The 19683-nt window shown below is 37.5% G+C and overlaps 1 protein-coding gene across 3 annotated transcripts in view; it reads right to left on the reverse strand.

The window, feature by feature from the left end:
- TSG101 (tumor susceptibility 101) overlaps positions 1–19683 on the reverse strand; it is a 42603-nt gene that overhangs the window by 13250 nt on the left and 9670 nt on the right. Inside the window, exons 1-7 of one of the 3 annotated variants that reach the window (XM_014530892.1) lie at positions 18810–18850; positions 14884–14968; positions 12906–12971; positions 11847–12010; positions 9067–9193; positions 4724–4790; positions 813–904 (exon numbers count right to left, since the gene is read on the reverse strand). In XM_014530892.1, coding sequence (XP_014386378.1) covers positions 813–904; positions 4724–4790; positions 9067–9193; positions 11847–12010; positions 12906–12971; positions 14884–14968; positions 18810–18824 — 616 coding nt within the window. In that variant the 5' untranslated portion in view covers positions 18825–18850. Of the gene's footprint in view, positions 1–812; positions 905–4723; positions 4791–9066; positions 9194–11846; positions 12011–12905; positions 12972–14883; positions 14969–17638; positions 17664–18809; positions 18851–19683 lie in introns of those variants that run through there. The other 2 variants (XM_014530894.1, XM_014530893.1) reach the window with 2 other exon arrangements.

Consider the following 19683-nt stretch of genomic DNA (forward strand, 5'->3'; position numbering starts at 1 on the left):
ACATGTAACAGAAAAAATAAGCTTCACAAGATCCTACATTCACTAAGGCACTTGGCAAAATATTTATTAATGAACTTCTATATATCAAACACTGTTCTGATGATGATGGTGTGTGTGTGTGTGTGTGTGTGTGTGTGTGTGTCAGAGGTTGGTGGTAATGGTGGTAGCTGATTGGTAGGCCTGACTGCTCCATGCAAAGACAGCAGGCAGTAAACAAATTCCAAGACAGAAGAAAAGCAGGAGATAAGGTCAGGATCGCATAGGGCTTTGTAGGCCTAAGTATTTGGGACTGAACTTTGGGTGAATCGGGAAAACAATGAAAGCTTTTGAGCAGAGAAGTGATGTGATTTATTTTCACAAGATCATTCTTGCTGCTGTTATAAACAGATGTGGGAGGCCAAGGAAGAAGCAGAGAAACCTTTCAGGAGGCTTTTGAAGTAAATAGTTTCAAAAGTAAATTAAGAGTTTTTCCTCTAAGGAGGATTTTAACATTTCAATGTAAAAATAAAAAGCAGGGGTGGGGCAGGGGAGGATAAGGATAAGACTAATGGTGTTTAAAAACACAAACTTGTAATGAGGAGTAAATAAGCCATAAAGATCTAGTGTGGACTATATTGTATTATAATTTCATAAAGTGACATTGCTACAATGGCAATATTACAACATATAAATGTATCAAAGTAACATGCTGTACTCCTTAACTTACACAATGGTACAGGTCAAATTTATTCAATAAAAAAGTGAAATGTACTCTTCACAACAGGAGACTCACTCTCCTTACGTGGAGAAATACAATTTTTAAGGCTACTTACCAACAGTGGTCACAGGAGGCTGAGAAGGGTACTGGGAACTTGTTGTGGCAGGATACGGACCACCAGGTGGGTAAGGACAGCCTGGGTAACCACTAAAGAGAAGAACGGAAAACATTAAATATTAAGATGACCCAACACTTCAGTGTCTTTAGAACTCCATTCAGGAAGTTAAACTTGACATGTCATTCATTTACTAGTTCATGACTTCACAGTTTTGGAGCTACAGGTGTCTATTCAAGCAACGTTCTATAGAAATTCCATAAATGAGCCCTAACCGGTTTGGCTCAGTGGATAGAGCATCGGCCTGTGGACTCAAGGGTCCCAGGTTCGATTCCGGTCAAGGGCATGTACCTTGGTTGTGGGCACATACCCAGTAGGGAGTGTGCAGGAGGCAGCTGATCGATGTTTCTCTCTCATCGATGTTTCTAACTCTCGATCCCTCTCCTTTCCTCTCTGTAAAAAAATCAATAAAATATATTTTTTTAAAAATGTCGTCCTCATCTCTAGAGGCTAAAGATGTCCAATTAAAAAAAAAATTCCATAAATAACACTAGCTTTATTCTCAAAGTGAATGGTTAAAATGCTCTTGCTTGGCCCTGGTTATCTGAAGGTCACCTTCACAGCAACAGAAAGCGACTAGACGCAGTGGTTCTCAACCTTCCTAATGCCGCGACACTTTAATACAGTTCCTCATGTTGTGGTGACCCCCAACCATAAAATTACTTTTGTTGCTACTTCATAACTGTAATTTTGCTACTGTTATGAATCATAATGTAAATATCTGATATGCAGGATGTATTTTCATTGTTCGCGACCCACAAGTTGAGAACCGCTGAGTCTAAGGGCAGTTCAACAGCATCAGAATGGGAAGCAACAAATATTTTGTGAGAGAATTTTTCCATTCTGATTTCCTATCAAATAGGGAAATTACACTATTTAGTTTTTACCTGTGGTTCATTAATAACCTTTGTTAATATTTGATCTGAAAATACTACCTAAATAGTTTTAAAATTTTTCTTCTCACTCTATAGAAACTTTGTGTTATTCATGCATTCACATAGAGTTGGAAGGAACTTTCCTTAGAAGCATTCTCCTCCTATCTTCTATCTAACATTGTTTCATAAATACCATTTACAATATCCCTGACAATAGTATCACTCCTCTTGCATTCTGGAGCCATTACTGAGTAAAAGAAGAGCTACTTGAACACAAGCACTGTGATACTGTGAGACAGCTGATTTGGTAACTAAGAGGGTTACTAGGTGACTAACAGGCAGGTAGCATATACAGCATGGGTACACTGGACAAAGGGATGATTTATGTCCTAGGCAAGGCGGAGTGAGACAGTGCAAGATTTAATCATGGCACTCAGAACGCCATGCAGCTGAAAACTTATGAACTGTTAATTTCCTAGGTACGAACTCTCAGGTTTTTAAAGAGCCCTTTTTGATCTAAGTGTATTTTTAAAAAAAATTTCAACATTTTTATGTTCCTTATTCTTTATGTACCTCTTCAAAATTTACTATTATATTTAAGGCACTGTGTCAGTACTTGAGGCAGAAGCTAAGATGTGAATCCATTTCTTCCTCAAGATATTACTAATAATTAAAACAGGGCAAGATCCCTGTAAAAAAAAAATCTTGATAGGATAAAGGAAATAACTCATGCTAAATCAAAGTTCAGGAGAAGGAGAGCAGAAAATCAATACTAGTTAGAGGAGATCAGGGAAGGTTTTGGGAGATGTGTAATACCTATGAAAGTTGTACCTACCTAATTCTCTTCAATTCCCCTACTCATAACTCTCTATTTTCCAGCCACACTAAAGTGTTCCCTATTCTTTCCTGGTTTTTATTTTTATTTTTTTTGGCTTGCATAAAACTTGAGTGGGCTGGACTTGATAATAAATTTCCTCTCAGTTATCAAATGTTATTACTCTTTGCTGCTCCATCTACTTCTAAACACCTAATTTTCTTAAGGTCATCATTAAAAACCAGTACTTGCATTTATGAAGCTATCTCTAAGCTCTCACTTCCAAACAAGATGTGACACCTTCTTTTAAAGCTCTGTTTATTTATCACAACACTTACCATTTTCTGTCTTTTCTGATACCACAGGAACTGTTTTCTAATACTCTTAATACATGCTTGCTAGTACACATATCAATACTGGGACAACCATGCTTGACATACCTTTTAGTTTCCTTGTATACATCCTGCAGATGCTAAATAAAACTGAAAAGTTCTTAAGATCTGGAAGAGACCTTAGAGATCAACTAGTCCAACTTTTTATAGCAAGAATAAAGACTCTCAAAAAAAGAAAAAAAGACTCTCATAGCCATTGTTTTAAGATAAAGATTCTTCTTCAGTCACTGATTTATTAATTCTCCTTTAGGACAAAGGGAGAAGAGAAAGAGGTTCTGGCTCTTCTGCCAAGACCTCTTATATACAGAAAGACATCGATGGCAATGTGGATATAGTTACCTTCACACATCATTAACATGTTATGCTTTGAGATAAAAAGTTATGTTTCATAGGAAAAAAAATCAAATCTTTGAAAAATAGCTGTCTCAAAAAGAAACTTCTTACAAATAACCTCACAAAACACACTTTTATTGTTACATATAAGTGGGTAAAGGTTATATTTCTGTCAACATCTTCGGCCTTCACTTTTATTGACAAGTTTCTTTGCAATGGCTTTATTATTCAGAAGTCCATTTCCCTCTTGTCCTTCCAACAACGATTCCCTACACATCTTAAGTTCCTTCTTACTAGCAACTGCTAATTATAGGCTGTAATTTCAGGGCTTCATACAAAATTCCATACCTAAAACTTAATCAGAAAATTAAGGGCCTCAAAAAATCTAAAACGTACAGCCTGCTTACATATTATAATCATAGGAATCCTTCTCTATTGCACCTGACAGATGCTCATCTAATTTCTGCTTACCTGTCTAATGTGACAGAACCCATACTACCTTAGAAAGCTAGTCTCTGAGATTAAGAGAAAGACCCAGAAATAAATAAGCTTGCTAAATTTAAGTTATAAGATCCTACATATTATATATGTAAATCTATATATTTAGCCATAGCAGTTATCTGTTCAGGAAATCTGACTGCATTTATCTGTGAGGGTTATCTGGCCCTAAGAAGAGTTAGCAGGGTTAAAAACTTCTTGTTAATTGTTAGAGTAGCTGGAAATCTCATTCAGGCACCAGTATATGCCAGTCTTTCACTTGAAGTCTGCCCAAAGACCACCTTTCAAAACTATTCCTAGATTACCAACGGAACAAGTACACATTTAAAGAGGTTGGTTTTTTTTGTTTTTTTTAAAAAATATTTTTATTGATTTCAGAAAGGAAGGGAGAGGGAGAGAAAGGTAGAAACATCAATGATGAGAATCATTGATTGGCTGCCTCCTGCACGGACCACACAGGAGATCGAGCCTGCAACCTGGGCATATGCCCTGACTTGGAATCGAACTGTGACCTCCTGGTTCATAGGTCAACGCTCAACCACTGAACCACACTGGCCAGGCCAGAAAGATTAAGTTTTTAAAAAGGGTATTAAAATAGTATTCTCCTGGTTGAATTCGTTAAAAGTCGTATTCCTTTAACCTTTGAGTCACTTACACTGTTCCCTAGGGAAGCAGCAAGAATTTCAAGGTCCAAAGCCAATCAAAGATCATTGTCATTGTCCTCTCCCTTTCCTCTCTATAAATGGGACAGGGTACGTTTCTCTAAAATGGAAAAAACTCCTTTAGAGCGATGTACATACCATAAAATTCCACCAATACACCCAATTTTACTTTCATTAAATTGTTAACTAAATTTAGTTTAATGCCCTGGCACCTATTATTTTGACTCTAGATCAACAGAATTTCTAATAGTTATTATAAATATAAATTTTTGATTACCTGGGATTGGAAGGGTATCCGGATGGGTATGAAGAGATTCCACTGGGCATGCCTGGCATGTAGGAAGCTGAAAATAAGTTTTAACATTTTAAAATAATATTCATAGTCCTGGTACATAAGTGATCACATGAGATATACATCACTGTCAAACCGTAGCAAAATTTCACACAGTTAAAGAATCAAAAATTTCATACACTTAAAGAATCCAAATCTCAGCACTAAACAAAACAAACACTTCACCCACATTAGTTCTTTACTTCAAGCATAATGCTCTGTAAATCACATAATTCTCAAAGCATTAAACATGAGTTAAGACAACACAGGTGACAATCCCAACAAGGACTACTGGCAAATAGGTCAACCTGGTCAGCTCTGCAAGCTCTCAAGAAGTCTCCAATTTGAGACAGGAACTGGTTTAATTTGGAATTTAGAAGAAGGTAACTCTGGTCCAATGTCAGCTTCTTAGTGACCTCTGTATTATATCTAAGAAATCTTATTATATTTCTTTTAAGACTATGTTGACCGATTAGCACAGCTGGTTTTGTTGGCTTGATTGAAGACTTGAAAAGACTTCAAATTACTATGAGAAGTCCTGTACAAAACATACATTCAGCTAGAATAGTTTAAAACAAAACAAAAGCTTGGGAATACTAGGGGGAAAAAAGCTCAAATCTAGCAAGCTTAAAGAATGTTTTACATATATTTTAAAGAGAACACCAATGACAGAACTAGTCAGTCGTGCCAAGAGGCTAATCAACATAGAGGAAGAAAACAGAAGTTTGATGTTAAATGGAAATGAGCTGTCTTAGAATCAATATCCTCAGTGAAATTTTTCTCACTGAACATAACAATGAATTATCCTTAATCCAATCAGTATTTTAGTGCCTTCTATGTGACAGGCACTGGGAATTTGATGGGAAAATAAAAAGGAATTCCTGGCCTCAAATTGCTTATAGTCTAGTCAGGGAGATAAGCAAGCAAGGAATAATAGTACAGAGTGACAAGTGTTACGATAACTGATAACTGTTAGTACAGAGTGATAAGTGTTAAGTCATATAGGAGGCAGGTAATTTAAACCTAGGAGGTGGGGTAAACAAAGGTGATCTAGTAGAGGAATGGTATATGAAGGCAACAGAGGTGGGAGAAGTATGTTGGACTCTGACCCAGGACCACAGAAGTCTTTATCAGAGTTGCCGAGCATACATCTCTGAGTACCAGTGTTCATAGTCTTCTATTTAGGATGAATCTATCCATGTCCTAAGTAAAATTTTTCTGAAGCTAATGGTGTTCAATGCTATTTCAGAAAGATAAGAACCTCCCAAAATGTCACAATTACTAGATGACATAAAATATCTTTTTTCCTAGGGGCAAAGCACAGCTGATCTTTATGAACATCAAAGGATGAGGCCACTATTAAGTGTCAGCAACATACATAATCAATTAATACCCCCATGCTAGTTTCTCTCTCACACATAAACCACCACCTCATAGTTACAAGCAAGCAATTCTCCTTTTCTGAGGTTCTGAAAAGCTAACAATTCTACTAAAGCCTTCAAATTTTGATTTTGGGAAACAAATGCTATTTGGAGTGAACACTGGCAGGGAAGCATATAATGAAGTGAAGTCATTTTAGAGCCAGAATATAATGGGATACAAATACACATAATGGATAGGGTTATTTTAAGGATTAAATAACAATGAATATGAAGTGCTTAACTGTGTCTCATTGTTTTCATTCAATAAATGTTTTTCTAAAATAAGTATTTTTATTGATTTCAGAGAGGAAGAGAGAAGGAGAGATAGAAACATCAATGATGAGAGAGAATCATTGATCAGCTGCCTCCTGCTTGCCCCGCACTGGGGATCAAGCCTGCAATCTGGGCATGTGGCCCTGTCCAGGAATCGAACCGTGGCCTCCTGGTTCATAGGTCAACCAATAAGCGATGCTGGCCAGGCCCATTCAATAAAAGTTGACTGTTAGTTGTCAAAAACGAGATCTGAACGTAACACTTTTTAAAGCATGAAAGTTATCCTAAAATAGATCAAAAGTGTTTTCATGCAGGAGACAGCCAATCAATCAATGATTCTCTCATCACTGATGTTTATATGTCCCTCTCCCTTACTCTCCAAAACCAATAAAAAAATGTATTTTTTAAAAAGTGTTTTTTTGTGTGTTTTTTTAAAATTTATTTTATTGATTTTTTACAGAGAGGAAGGGAGAGGGATAGAGAGTTAGAAACATCGATGAGAGAGAAACATCGATTCAGCTGCCTCCTGCACACTCCCCACTGGGGATGTGCCCGCAACCAAGGTACATGCCCTTGACCGGAATCGAACCTGGGACCCTTGAGTCCGCAGGCCGATGCTCTATCCACTGAGCCAAACCAGGCAGGGCTAAAAAGTGTTTTGACTAAAGATAATAATAGTGATAAAGAAGTATATGATTTCTCAACTAGAAGATAATATTTATTTAAGTATGTACCCAAATTTCTGAGCTATTCATTGATGTGGGGAACAAAATTCAAACTTTAATTTCTTTAAAGTTATACCTAATAATATTGTTTAAATGTATAAAAATATTAAAACTGGAGAGGATGGGCAATAAATTGGTCTTTTAGTTAGTAATTTACTTAAACTAGTTCTAGATCACTTCGCAAAATTGAATTCCAGTAGTACCCTCTTCAATGTGGTCTCTTTCTAGAATGTTGTGCTTCCAATGTCAATATAAAAATGAAAAAAATTTAGGGGAAAAATGTTGCTCAGGAGACTGCCTAAATTTCTGCCCGCAACCAGGTACATGCCCTTGACCGGAATCGAACCTGGGACCCTTGAGTCCGCAGGCCGATGCTCTATCCACTGAGCCAAACCAGGCAGGGCTAAAAAGTGTTTTGACTAAAGATAATAATAGTGATAAAGAAGTATATGATTTCTCAACTAGAAGATAATATTTATTTAAGTATGTACCCAAATTTCTGAGCTATTCATTGATGTGGGGAACAAAATTCAAACTTTAATTTCTTTAAAGTTATACCTAATAATATTGTTTAAATGTATAAAAATATTAAAACTGGAGAGGATGGGCAATAAATTGGTCTTTTAGTTAGTAATTTACTTAAACTAGTTCTAGATCACTTCGCAAAATTGAATTCCAGTAGTACCCTCTTCAATGTGGTCTCTTTCTAGAATGTTGTGCTTCCAATGTCAATATAAAAATGAAAAAAATTTAGGGGAAAAATGTTGCTCAGGAGACTGCCTAAATTTCTGAAAAGGCTAGCTTTATCTTAAGTGGTCACTGCTATGTTATTTGAGCAAATAAACATGAATAATGAAATAAGAAATATTTGATTTTTGAAAGACATATGAGCAAGATTACATAGTCTTGGGTACTGGAGACAACAGAATTTAAGATGAATAATACCTAGAATTTTTATTAAAAGAGGTACTAAATTCTAAAACCAAACTTACTCTGGGAAGGCAGGAAAGGAAAAGTAAATGGGTTCAGAAAGTTCTTTCTATTAAATTCGCATTCAGTTTCTGAGTCAAGATACTCCTCAAGACAGAATGGATTAAAAAGGAAGAATAATTTTAAGCAGAAAAATTAAAGCTCATGTAATCTGACTTATAAGATAAATAAGTCTGGGTAATTATTATCTTAAGCAAAATTTGTAAAATATAATCACAACTCAAAACAATGAAATCAATGCAGGTTTATTAAAATCAAACAAGTACAACCAATTCTCAATTATTCAGGGTGATTTTAAGAATTATTAAAAAAAAATAGTTGAGATAATGTACACCAATTAGGGGAGAATTGGTATTGACTCTATGCCCCTGTGCCCTTCCCTCAAAGGAAAATCATGAATTGGCTGTACTAAAGAGAAGAAAGCTGAGAGCTAGATGTCCAATTGTGTATACCCAGAATAGCTGAATGTGAATGATTTATGACTTTGTTTTTGATTCTTATCTACAACACTGACCCTGGAGTTGCAAAGAAAAGGAGAGTTCAGACTACCTTTCAAGTTATATCTGCTTCCATAAATGACCAAATAAGGCTATTCTATGGCATGCATAATTTAAAAAAAATTCTAGCTCTATCCCAGCATTCTTTCTCCCCCATTTTGGAATGCAGCACACCAGAGTTAGATTTCTACCCACAAACGAAAGCCCAAATGCCAGTCTTTGGTGGGAATCTGTACATGCAGATGTGAGGCCTCAGAATATCTCCAAAAAATCCACTAACTTGACAAGCTAGAAAGCAAAGTGAAGTCATTAAAAACATTTTGTTAACAAGGTTTTCTGTTTTTTGTTTCTGAGTTTAAAAACCAAATCTCAATTCTACTTACTATTTGGTGGCCCTGTTGCCTGGTATGGTGGATAAGATGCTGAAACTGTAGGTCGAGAGAAGACTGGAGGTTCATCTCCAAACACCACAATCATGACCTGAATAAGCCCCAACAGGTCTGACTGAGGCTAAAAACAAAAAACAAATTTAAGTCAGCTACAGATTTAATTTTCAGCAAAAAGGAAGTCTGGCCATTTCTTACCAGTTTTCAACTCAGCTTGATAATTTTCTTTACAGGACCCCCAAACACAAAATTTTCATTTAAGTAATAGAGCTATGTGATTTTTTTTTTTAAACTTATTACTTCTTTATCTGTAGCAAGTCTGCTGCTTCATGTATAGTATTCCCCACTTATCTAAGGTTTCAAGTCTGCAGTTTGTTACCCATGGTCCTAAATATTAAATGGAAACTACAGAAAAAGAAGTTCATGCTAGTTTTGCTGCAACACTTCAAACTGCAAAAGTTATGGCCACAGTGTGTGATAAAGTGGCTTAGTAAAGACGGAAAAGGCAACAAATTTGTGGGAGCCCTGACTCATAGCTTAGTTGATTGCTGGTTTGATTCCTGGTCAGGGCACATGCCAGAGTTGCAGGCTCATCCCTGGTGAGGGGCATGCAGGTGGCAGCTGATGGATGTTTTTTTTCTCCCTCTCCCCTCCTCTCTCTTTAAAAATCAATTTAAAAATCTTTAAAAATAAAATTTGTGGAAAGAAGACATGAACAGAAAATGTGCTCCAACTGACGGTAACATGTTGCATCAGGAAGCACTGAGCCTCTCTGAACACTTCATCAAGGGATTCTCTGAAACAAGTGATCACGTTCACATAAATTGTATTATAGTATACTGTTACAACTGTATTTTATTACTAGTTATTGTTGTTAATCTCTTACTGTGCCTAATTTATAAATTAAACTTTATCATAAATATGAGTGTATAGGAAAAAAGTCACATGATATATATACTTCGGTACTATCTGAAGTTTTAGGTATCTACTGGGGGTCTTGCAATGTAACCCCAATGGATAACAGGGGGCTACTGTATATTAAAAAAAGCAGTAACCAAAAGAATATACTGCAAAATTCAGGTAGTATTATTATTCGTCTGACTCCATAGAGCTAACCAAAACATATCTCAAATGAAGAAATTTAGTGCTCTGTTACAAATTCAGGAATGAACACAGCAGTAGTCACAAATATTAAGGCCTTTAAAAGATGATGTTACCTTGGAAACACATATTCTTAGATTAATTTTTATTAAAGATAGTATTATAAACTCTGAAATCACTGGCAGGCTATCTCAGAAATCACTTGACCAGAAATCGAACCCGAGACCCTTCGGTTCTTGGGCCGACGCTGTAACCACTGAGAAAAACTGGCCAGGGCTGCTTAGCTTTTTAGCATCTTGTCTTTGAAGCTTAGGAATCCAGCATATCTCTTACGGGGAAAATGCAGATTATCTTGTTTATTTATTTATTTTAAATATGTTTATTTATTTTTAATATATTTTTATTGATCTCAGAGAGGAAGGAAGGGAGATAGAAACATCAATGATGAGAGCAAATCACTGATTGGCTGCCTCCAACTTGCCCCCTACTGGGAGTCGAGCCCACAACCTGGGCATGTGCCCTGACCGGAGTCGAACTATGACCTGGTTCCTAGGTCGACATTCCACCATTGAGCCATGCTGGCCGGGCCTGTTTATTTCTTTGTAACTTCCCCTTCTCCCAAATTTTGGTTCCTAAAGGATTGGCTGTATTGGCATACAGAACAACAACTGTTGTCTTTTCAACCTTGTGAAATAGCTAGAAACTCTGCAGGTTTCTTTGCCTCTCAGCGAAGGCCCTCTGCCCAGATTCTCAGCCTCTTACCCTGTGGCAAAAATCAGTAAATACTCCCAGGGGAAATTGGCAGAATGTTGGCTTATCCCTTGCAGTTCTCTTCACTAGTGGTTCTTGTCCCTTAAGTCTTATTGCCTCAACAGTTCTCCAAAGCCTTAGAGATGTTGTTTGTACTTTGTTTTTTTTCTAGTTATTTTGATAAGAACACTGGTCTGCCAGAGCTTTACCATCAGAGGCAGAAACAAAAGTTTCCTATTAGTTCTTGAAAGGAACACTCTGAGTAATGAGATTTGAACAGTTAAACAAATATATGTCATCAGTATACTATTTTTTAAAATGCACTTCCTACTGTGTGAATTCTACCTATTCTTAAAGGTTCAATTCAAGCAAATAAAAGTGACTGTGTGTATTCTGTAAATTACCAAGCTCTATACAAACATAAGATATACAGTCATGTGACACCTAACAACGGGGATACATTCTGAGAAATGCGTTGTTAGTGATTTCATCATTGTGTGAACATCACGGAGTGCACTTTCACAAACCTAGATGGAATAGCCTACTACTGTAATTGTATATGCTATACTTTTATATGACTAGCAACGTAGTAGGTTTGCGTATACCAGCATGACCACAAACATGAGTTATGCATTGTGCTATAATGTTAGGATGGCTACAACATCACTGGACAATAGGAATTTCCAGCTCCATTATCTTACGTGACCACCATCGTATATGTGATCTGTTATTGGTTGAAATGTTGTCACAGGGCACATGACTATATTTGTTCTGGAGAACCTTTTCTGATTACTCAGCTCAGCAATTGTGATCTTATATGAACTTATCTCCTCCTTGGAATCCTCTTTGAGTGTTAACAAAAAGTAGATGCCAGTAAGTAAAATTTATAAAATACAACAAATTCACAGAACACTGTTAATACTTACGTGTTTCCATTCGTGTAGATAAGGAAGATATATTTTCCCATTTGCATCAACATGCTTTCCTGTTTTAATAGTCATTGAACTAGTAGGCTTAACAAAACAGATAGGGGGATTATATGGGTATGTGTCCAGCAGCCACAGGCATATTGGAATATTATATGTATTACCTGAGAGAGAAAGAAACTACAGTTACTCCATTTTTTATTATTTTTCAATAATGGCTTAGTAGGTGAGCAAGAGAGAGCTACAAGTAAGCAACACTTTTTAAAAATCACAACAAATATTTTAATATTTCAAAGTTCTGTTTAAGATCAGTTTCTTAAATTTTCAGTTTGTAAAATACATCAGTAGGATTCAGTAGGTAATTGATCACTACTCTGCTAAGTGTGTGCTTGCTGCCCTAAAAGCATTCTTCATGAATTATCTTTCAACTCAATCCATTCTTTGCTACTTGACCCCCGACATTTCAGTTAATAATGTTCACTCAGAAGGGTCATACAAGGAAGACCATGGATTATGGTATCCTATCAGAAAGTGATAAAATTCTGTTGCCAAAGCTAATCCAACAGTCAAACAGATGCTGATTGGTGGCCACAAGTTGACCAATTCATATGGCATTTTCAGTGATAGTTATTCAATCAACGATGTCATCTTGTTCTCTTTGCTTTATGTAATAGAATCTCTTTCAGTTGAGAAATCTGACTTTAAAGCCTCTATTTTAGCCACTACACTCTATAGCTACCACTGTTAGAAAAGTCTGAATGGGGTGGGATGCTGAACTAGGAGGCATGTAAGATTCTAGTTTTAAGATTCTCAGATTCTATGAAACGTCAGCACAAGGAGTCACTTATTGATATACTGTATGTTGGTAGGAAGGGAAAGAGTAAGCTGAAATAGTAGGTGCTGCTGCCAAATGAAGTTCAATTTCAACAGAAGTTAAATCTCTACATCATCATGAAAATCATGAGGAAATAGGTTTAATTTACTTATAACTCTTTGACAATATATTATGTGAATCAAAATGCATCTATACTGGAAACGTAAATTACATAAGATACTTACCTCTATAAAGCACAGGAACTGTTCCAGTGAGGTTCATTAGTTCCCTGGAACTGCCATCATTAAAAACTGAAAGGAAAGAATAATGATTTAAACATGAGCATTGTAGATGTTCTCATTAAGTTATTCTTTCAGAAGTGCTGGTTAAAACTCATTATTACCCTTGAAACGCGTTAACTTGTTAAATGTATCATCCATTTTGCCAAATAACAGAGTATCCTTTGTTGATTCACTCAATGCGATCAGTTTTTAAATGAGTAAAGAAAAGATGCTTTGAATTACTTGGAAAAATGAATATGAGTGCTACAATCACAGTAATTATGAGCTCTGCTTCCCCAACTAACACGATAATAAAATTATGTAAAAAACACTATGAACTAATACCATACTAAATGTTAGTTTAATATCATAAAATTTTAGATTCCCCATGTTTAGCCCAAACATAGCATCAAACCAGTTTTTAAAAAGAGTTTTCACAATGAAATATAGACACCTCTTAATACGAATATTTCTCATACCATATCACACAAGTTTTTCTAACTATAACTGATTGATTAAATAAGGCACACATCATTTGTATTATATTGGCTGCTATTATTTGTAATGATTTGGAATTAACTCTGTACCACATAGGGAAAAGGCTGTAATGTGAAGTACAAGAACAAAATACTGTTGACCTTTAGTTCTTTTACTTACTACTGACAATTATAAACGATGCTGTAATTTATTCTGATTTTGTGGTTTTGTTTTCTTTTTTAAAAAAACACATCTTATTTAAATTATGACTTACTTTATTCTAAAAGCATATTGATAATAATGGTTTGGACATGGTCTGGCCATATAACGCTAATGTAAGGTTTGTTCAATGATGTTGGAGTCTTTGTTACTCTTTTAGCATGAAGTAAAAACTGTCACAGTAAAATTCTAGCTCCAGTCCCCCTCCATCCCACCCCACCCCATTGAAGCCAGTTTTAAATAAACTAATTTTGGTAATACAAGTTTTTTTGCAGATCTAGGTACCATTGTACAGTACGTGGACATAAAGTAGAATCGTGCCCTAAGTTTGAAAGAAAACTTGAAGTTCACGTCTTTGTTGTTCAGGAAACTCAGGACTGACTGTCCCTCTCCTCACCAGGCTCCTAATGTTTTCAAAGCTCTAGGGGTGAGGGGAGTTTAGAGTGAGAGTCTCAGCTACAAATTCAGCTCCTTGTCCTCAGTGCCAAGGGTCTCCTAATGGACAGGAGCTCTTGGCCCTGGCACATAAGGTGTGGGGCCAAAAAGACTATTTTTTAAAAAGGAACAACTTTAGATATTGTTATTTCTTACTTAAAACCCAACTTCACTCATCTCAATAACAAAACTGTCACCTACGCACTCTACAGAATTAAGCATCATATTTTAAAAATGTTTTCCTCATTTACAAAATGAGTGATAGTCCAGCATATAGTTGCTGAATGTCTTCCTAAGAATATTCAGAGATGCTGGGAGTAGGGAGGAATGTGTCAGTAGCTAATTAACTTTAGGATACACTACAATATATTCTCTCCCCTTTTGGTGGGGTAGCATATTAAAGGCTCTGAGAAACATTGCAACACTGCTGCAAAGAAGCCCACTTAATTTTGTTTAATCTGTCACTACTCAAACTTAACCATAGAACCCAAACTCCCAGCAACATTCTTCACAACTATGGATAATACTTTGGGAAATGATTAACTAAAACATCTTTAACATCCCCGCTAGGTCTAAATTTGCAGAGCTATATCTTAGAGTACCTTTTTAACACTTAAAATAACTAAACAAATATAAGACATTATTATTAGATCTTGTAATTTTCTATCCCTCCAACACTTATATTAGGTGGAGGTTTAGTCCTACAATAGAAAAAAACAACAATCTTAAAAGGAAAATGAAAAACCTACAATAATTAACAAAAGGAGTAAACTCAAAGTACAGTGATTGATATTTTATTATGTAAACTCACCATAAGAATCCAATACAGGTTTGAGATCTTTGTATAATGTAATCACATTGATAGTTTCACGTACAGTTAGGTCTCTGTATTTGTACTGAAAAGCAAAATCACAAGAATTTAGTTTAAAACCAATGTACATATTTTACTGCTAGGTTAATTTTCTTAAAATCTTATTTTTTAATAGCACTCTTCTTACTAGACCAAGATGGCGGCATAGGTAAACACCGGAGATTGCTGCCACAAACAACCACTTCAAAAATACAACTAAAAGACGGAACGGACATCACCCAGAACCACAGGAAGGCTGGCTGAGGAGAGACTCTTCAACTAGAAGGAAAAACAACAGCACACCGAGGCTCAAAGGAGGCGCAGTGTGGAAAATACTCAGGTGCGGAGGTGCGCGCGCAAAGCGGGCTGGTGGCTGAGAGCGCGGTTGTCGTTTTCGGTCAGGGGGGAGTCTCAGACTCTGAGCTCCAGATACGGGCGAATCGCTGGGGACTCGGACCCAAACGGGAGAAGCGGGAGTGTCTGGCATCAGTTGGAAGGCAGCTTTCCCTCCGAGGTTTGCAGCGGTTCCGGGGGTTCTGAGAAGCAGAGCCTCTGGGAACAGGACTGAGGGCACCATAACGGCTCCCTCCGCCCGCCCTGTTGAGCCCGCCCCGCCCAAGCCCTGCGCAGAGCCATTTGCCAGATCGCCTCAGGCAAAGGCTAGATTAGCACCTCCCCAGAGGACAGAAGTTTTCCGCGGCAGACACAGCTGATTCACACAGCCAGTCGGCCTGGTGGTCAAATCCCTCTAGTATTAACTACAACAATCAAGGCTCAACTAGAACAAGACTGCGCACAAAGACCACTAGGGGGTGCACCAAGAAAGCATAAAAAATGCGGAGACAAAAAAACATGACAGAAATGGAGGATATAGAGCTAAAAATCGCAATTTTGAGGGCTTGCAAAAATGTGCTAGAAGCTGTCAATAAACTTGAGGAGAGAGTCACGAAAACTAATGAGACCCTCGATGCTATGATAAAGAACCAACTAGAAATTAAGCATACACGGACTGAAATAAAGAATATTATACAGACACCCAATAGCAGACCAGAGGAGCGCAAGAATCAAGCCAAAGATTTGAAATGCGAAGAAGCAAAAAACACCCAACCGGAAAAGCAAAATGAAAAAAGAATCCGAAAATACGAAGATAGTGTAAGGAGCCTCTGGGACAGCTTCAAGCGTACAAACATCAGAATAATTGGGGTGCCAGAAGATGAGAGACAGCAAGATATTGAAAACCTATTTGAAGAAATAATGGCAGAAAACTTCCCCCACCTGGTGAAAGAAATGGACTTACAGGTCCAAGAAGCGCAGAGAACCCCAAACAAAAGGAATCCAAAGAGGACCACACCAAGACACATCATAATTAAAATGCCAAGAGCAAAAGACAAAGAGAGAATCTTAAAAGCAGCAAGAGAAAGAGACTCAATTACCTACAAGGGAATACCCATACGACTGTCAGCTGATTTCTCAACAGAAACTTGGCAGGCCAGAAGGGAATGGCAAGAAATATTCAAAGTGATGAATACCAAGAACCTACAACCAAGATTACTTTATCCAGCAAAGCTATCATTCAGAATTGAAGGTCAGATAAAGAGCTTCACAGATAAGGAAAAGCTAAAGGAGTTCATCACCACTAAACCAGTATTATACGAAATGCTGAAAGGTATCCTTTAAGAAGAGGAAGAAGAAAAAGGTAAAGATACAAATTGTGAACAACAAACATGCATCTATCAACAAGTGAATCTAAGAACCAAGTGAATAAATAATCTGATGTACAGAATGAACTGGTGATTATAATGAATCAGGGACATAGAAAGGGAATGGACTGACTATTCTTGGGGGGGAAAGGGAAATGGGAGATGCAGGAAGAGACTGGACAAAAATCGTGCACCTATGGATGAGGACAGTGGGTGGGGAGTGAGGGCGGAGGGTGGGGCGGGAACTGGGAGGAGGGGAGTTATGGGGGGGAAAAAAAGAGGAACAAATGTAACCTGAACAATAAAGATTTAATTAAAAAAAAAAATAGCACTCTTCTTAAAAGTATAATGGTTCTGACTAATCATTAACATTAAAGCCTGAAAAACTTAAAGTTATTTGTGTAAAGCAAGATGGACTAATGGTATAAATATACCGCCATAAATTGCTAAAATGACATAGGAGGGTGTTAACTAAAAGTTATATTTAAGTTGGGAGCTAAGATAATGTTCAAAGGAAAAAGTGATCTGTAATATATAAAAAGATAATATAATGTTGTATGTCAACTGTACCTCAAAATAAAATAGGTCAAGACAGGTGGAGCAAAGTACTATGATGGGCGCAGGGTCCCCCAATCAGATAAAGAATCAAGAACCAGCCCTAACCAGTTTGGCTCAGTGGATAGAGCATCAGCCTGTGGACTGAAAGGTCCCAGGTTCAATTCCAGTCAAGGGCATGTACCTAGGTTGTGGGCACATCCCCAGTGGAGAGTGTGCAGGAGGCAGCTGATCGATGTTTCTCTCTAATCGATGTTTCTCTCTATCCCTCTCCCTTCCTCTCTGTGAAAAATCAATAAAATATATTAAAAAAAAAAAAAAAAGAATCAAGAACCATCACCTGTGTCTAGGGTCCTGGCTATCAATTCCTACAGGAACCACACCCAACTGAAAGAATAACACCTGAAGCTTGTCCTCCACCAGAGTATGAAATTTCACAAATTGATGCTACAAATTCCTACCATCTACTTATTGGCTGGATAGAAAAGACGCTGATACTCGGCATTAATATTATCACTTGTAGGAGACTCAGTTTTTCAGATATTGGGCCAAAAAACTAAAAGATAGGTAGAATGCCTTCTTCCACCTCTCCCCTACATCCTTTTTGTTTCTTAGGGTAAAGAGAGGTTAGACAGAGAGGGAGGCAGGTTCCTCTAGAGCAGTGGTTCTCAACCTGTGGGTCTCGACCCCTTTGGGGGTCGAACGACCCTTTCACAGGGGTCGCCTAAGACCATCGGAAAACACATATATAATTACATATTGTTTTTGTGATTAATCACTATGCTTTAATTATGTTCAATTTGTAACAATGAAAATACATCCTGCATATCAGATATTTACATTACGATTCTTAACAGTAGCAAAATTACAGTTACGAAGTAGCAACAAAAATAATTTTATGGTTGGGGGTCACCACAACATGAGGAACTGTATTAAAGGGTCGCGGCATTAGGAAGGTTGAGAACCACTGCTCTAGAGGAAGCCTTGAAATCTTAATTATGGTTTTAAAATTCAAAATCAATATCTGAATATTCTTGTCCATATATATACTTAATACTATGTTATCAATTTAAAGATCAAAAATTGCATGGAACAGACACTCTTCAGTCACACAGTATGTAAAACAATGTACTGTTTTTTAAAAAGTGATATATAAATGTTACAACATAGGTCTGGGCCACAATTTTTTAGGGCTCCCCAAAACTTTCTCGACAATTAAGAATAACTACTTTATCAAAAGAAAACCAAGAAGACTAGAAGATACTAGACAACCAAGAGAAGAAATATTTTGAAAACTGTCACTTTCCGCCCTAGCTGGTTTTGCTCAGTGGATAGAGCGTCGGCCTGCAGACTGAAGGGTCCCAGGTTCGATTCTGGTCAAGGGCACATGCCTGGATGGCAGGCTCAACCCCCAGAAGGGGGTGTGCAGGAGGAAGCTGATCAATGATTCTCTCTCATCACTGATGTTTCGATCTCTCTCTCCCTTTCCCTTCTCTGAAATCAGTAAAAATACATTTTCAAAAAAGATATGAAAGCAACCCAAGTGTCCATCAATAGACAAGTGGATAAACAAGATATAGTGAATAAACGCAATAGAATATTACTCAGTCATAAAAAAGAATGAAATCTTACCATTTGTGACAGCATGAATGGACCTAGAGGACATTAATGCTAAGTGAAATAAGTCAGACAGAGAAATACAAATACTATATGATTTCACTTTTATGTGGAATCTAAAGAACAAAACAAACAAACAATAGAAACAGACTCATAGATACAGAGAACAGACTGATGGCTACCAGCGGTGAGGGGGGCTGGGAGGCTGGATGAAAGAGGTGAAGGGATTAAAAAGTACAAACTGGTAGTCACAAAGCTGTCATGGGATGTCAAATGCAGCATAAAGAATATACCCAATAATACTGTAATGACTATGTATGGCGCCAGGTGGAAATATCAGAGGGAACACTTTGCAAAGTATCTGCTTATCTAACCACTATGCTGTGCACCTGAAACTAATACAAAATAATAAAGAATGTAAACTGCAATTGAAAAACAAGATTTAAAACGTAAAAGATAGTTGCTCTGAGCAAACCAAAGCCCCTGACATGGTAATGCAATTCTCTTTATTTCACCCGAAGTAGGGAGAGACTGGTATTTTGGCTCCTCTGGGCGTTTTTGCCTAAATGGAGCCTGTTCACCAACAGTTACTGCTCTCCCGCGGGTCGGGGACGGAGCTGCGTGAGGAATACAAAACAGGGAGACACAATCTCCGGGGCTTCGAGGGAAGGGCCAGAGCTGACGATCCCTGCACTGGAGTGCAGGGCTGCCCCAGATCGACAATTAAATACAACCTTCTCTTTGTGTTTATGAAAACGAAAACTGTTCTGCCCCACAGACTGCTCCAAACTCAACCCAAAGAGAAGGGGGCGGGCGGCAGGTGGCAGACGGCCTCCAGCCCGCGCCTTTGTTGACAGCCGCCGCCCCCCACCCTCCCCGGCCCGGCATC

The sequence above is a fragment of the Myotis brandtii genome, unplaced genomic scaffold, assembly GCF_000412655.1.
Source record: "Myotis brandtii unplaced genomic scaffold, ASM41265v1 scaffold782, whole genome shotgun sequence".
In the NCBI taxonomy this organism is placed as follows: Eukaryota; Metazoa; Chordata; class Mammalia; order Chiroptera; family Vespertilionidae; genus Myotis; species Myotis brandtii.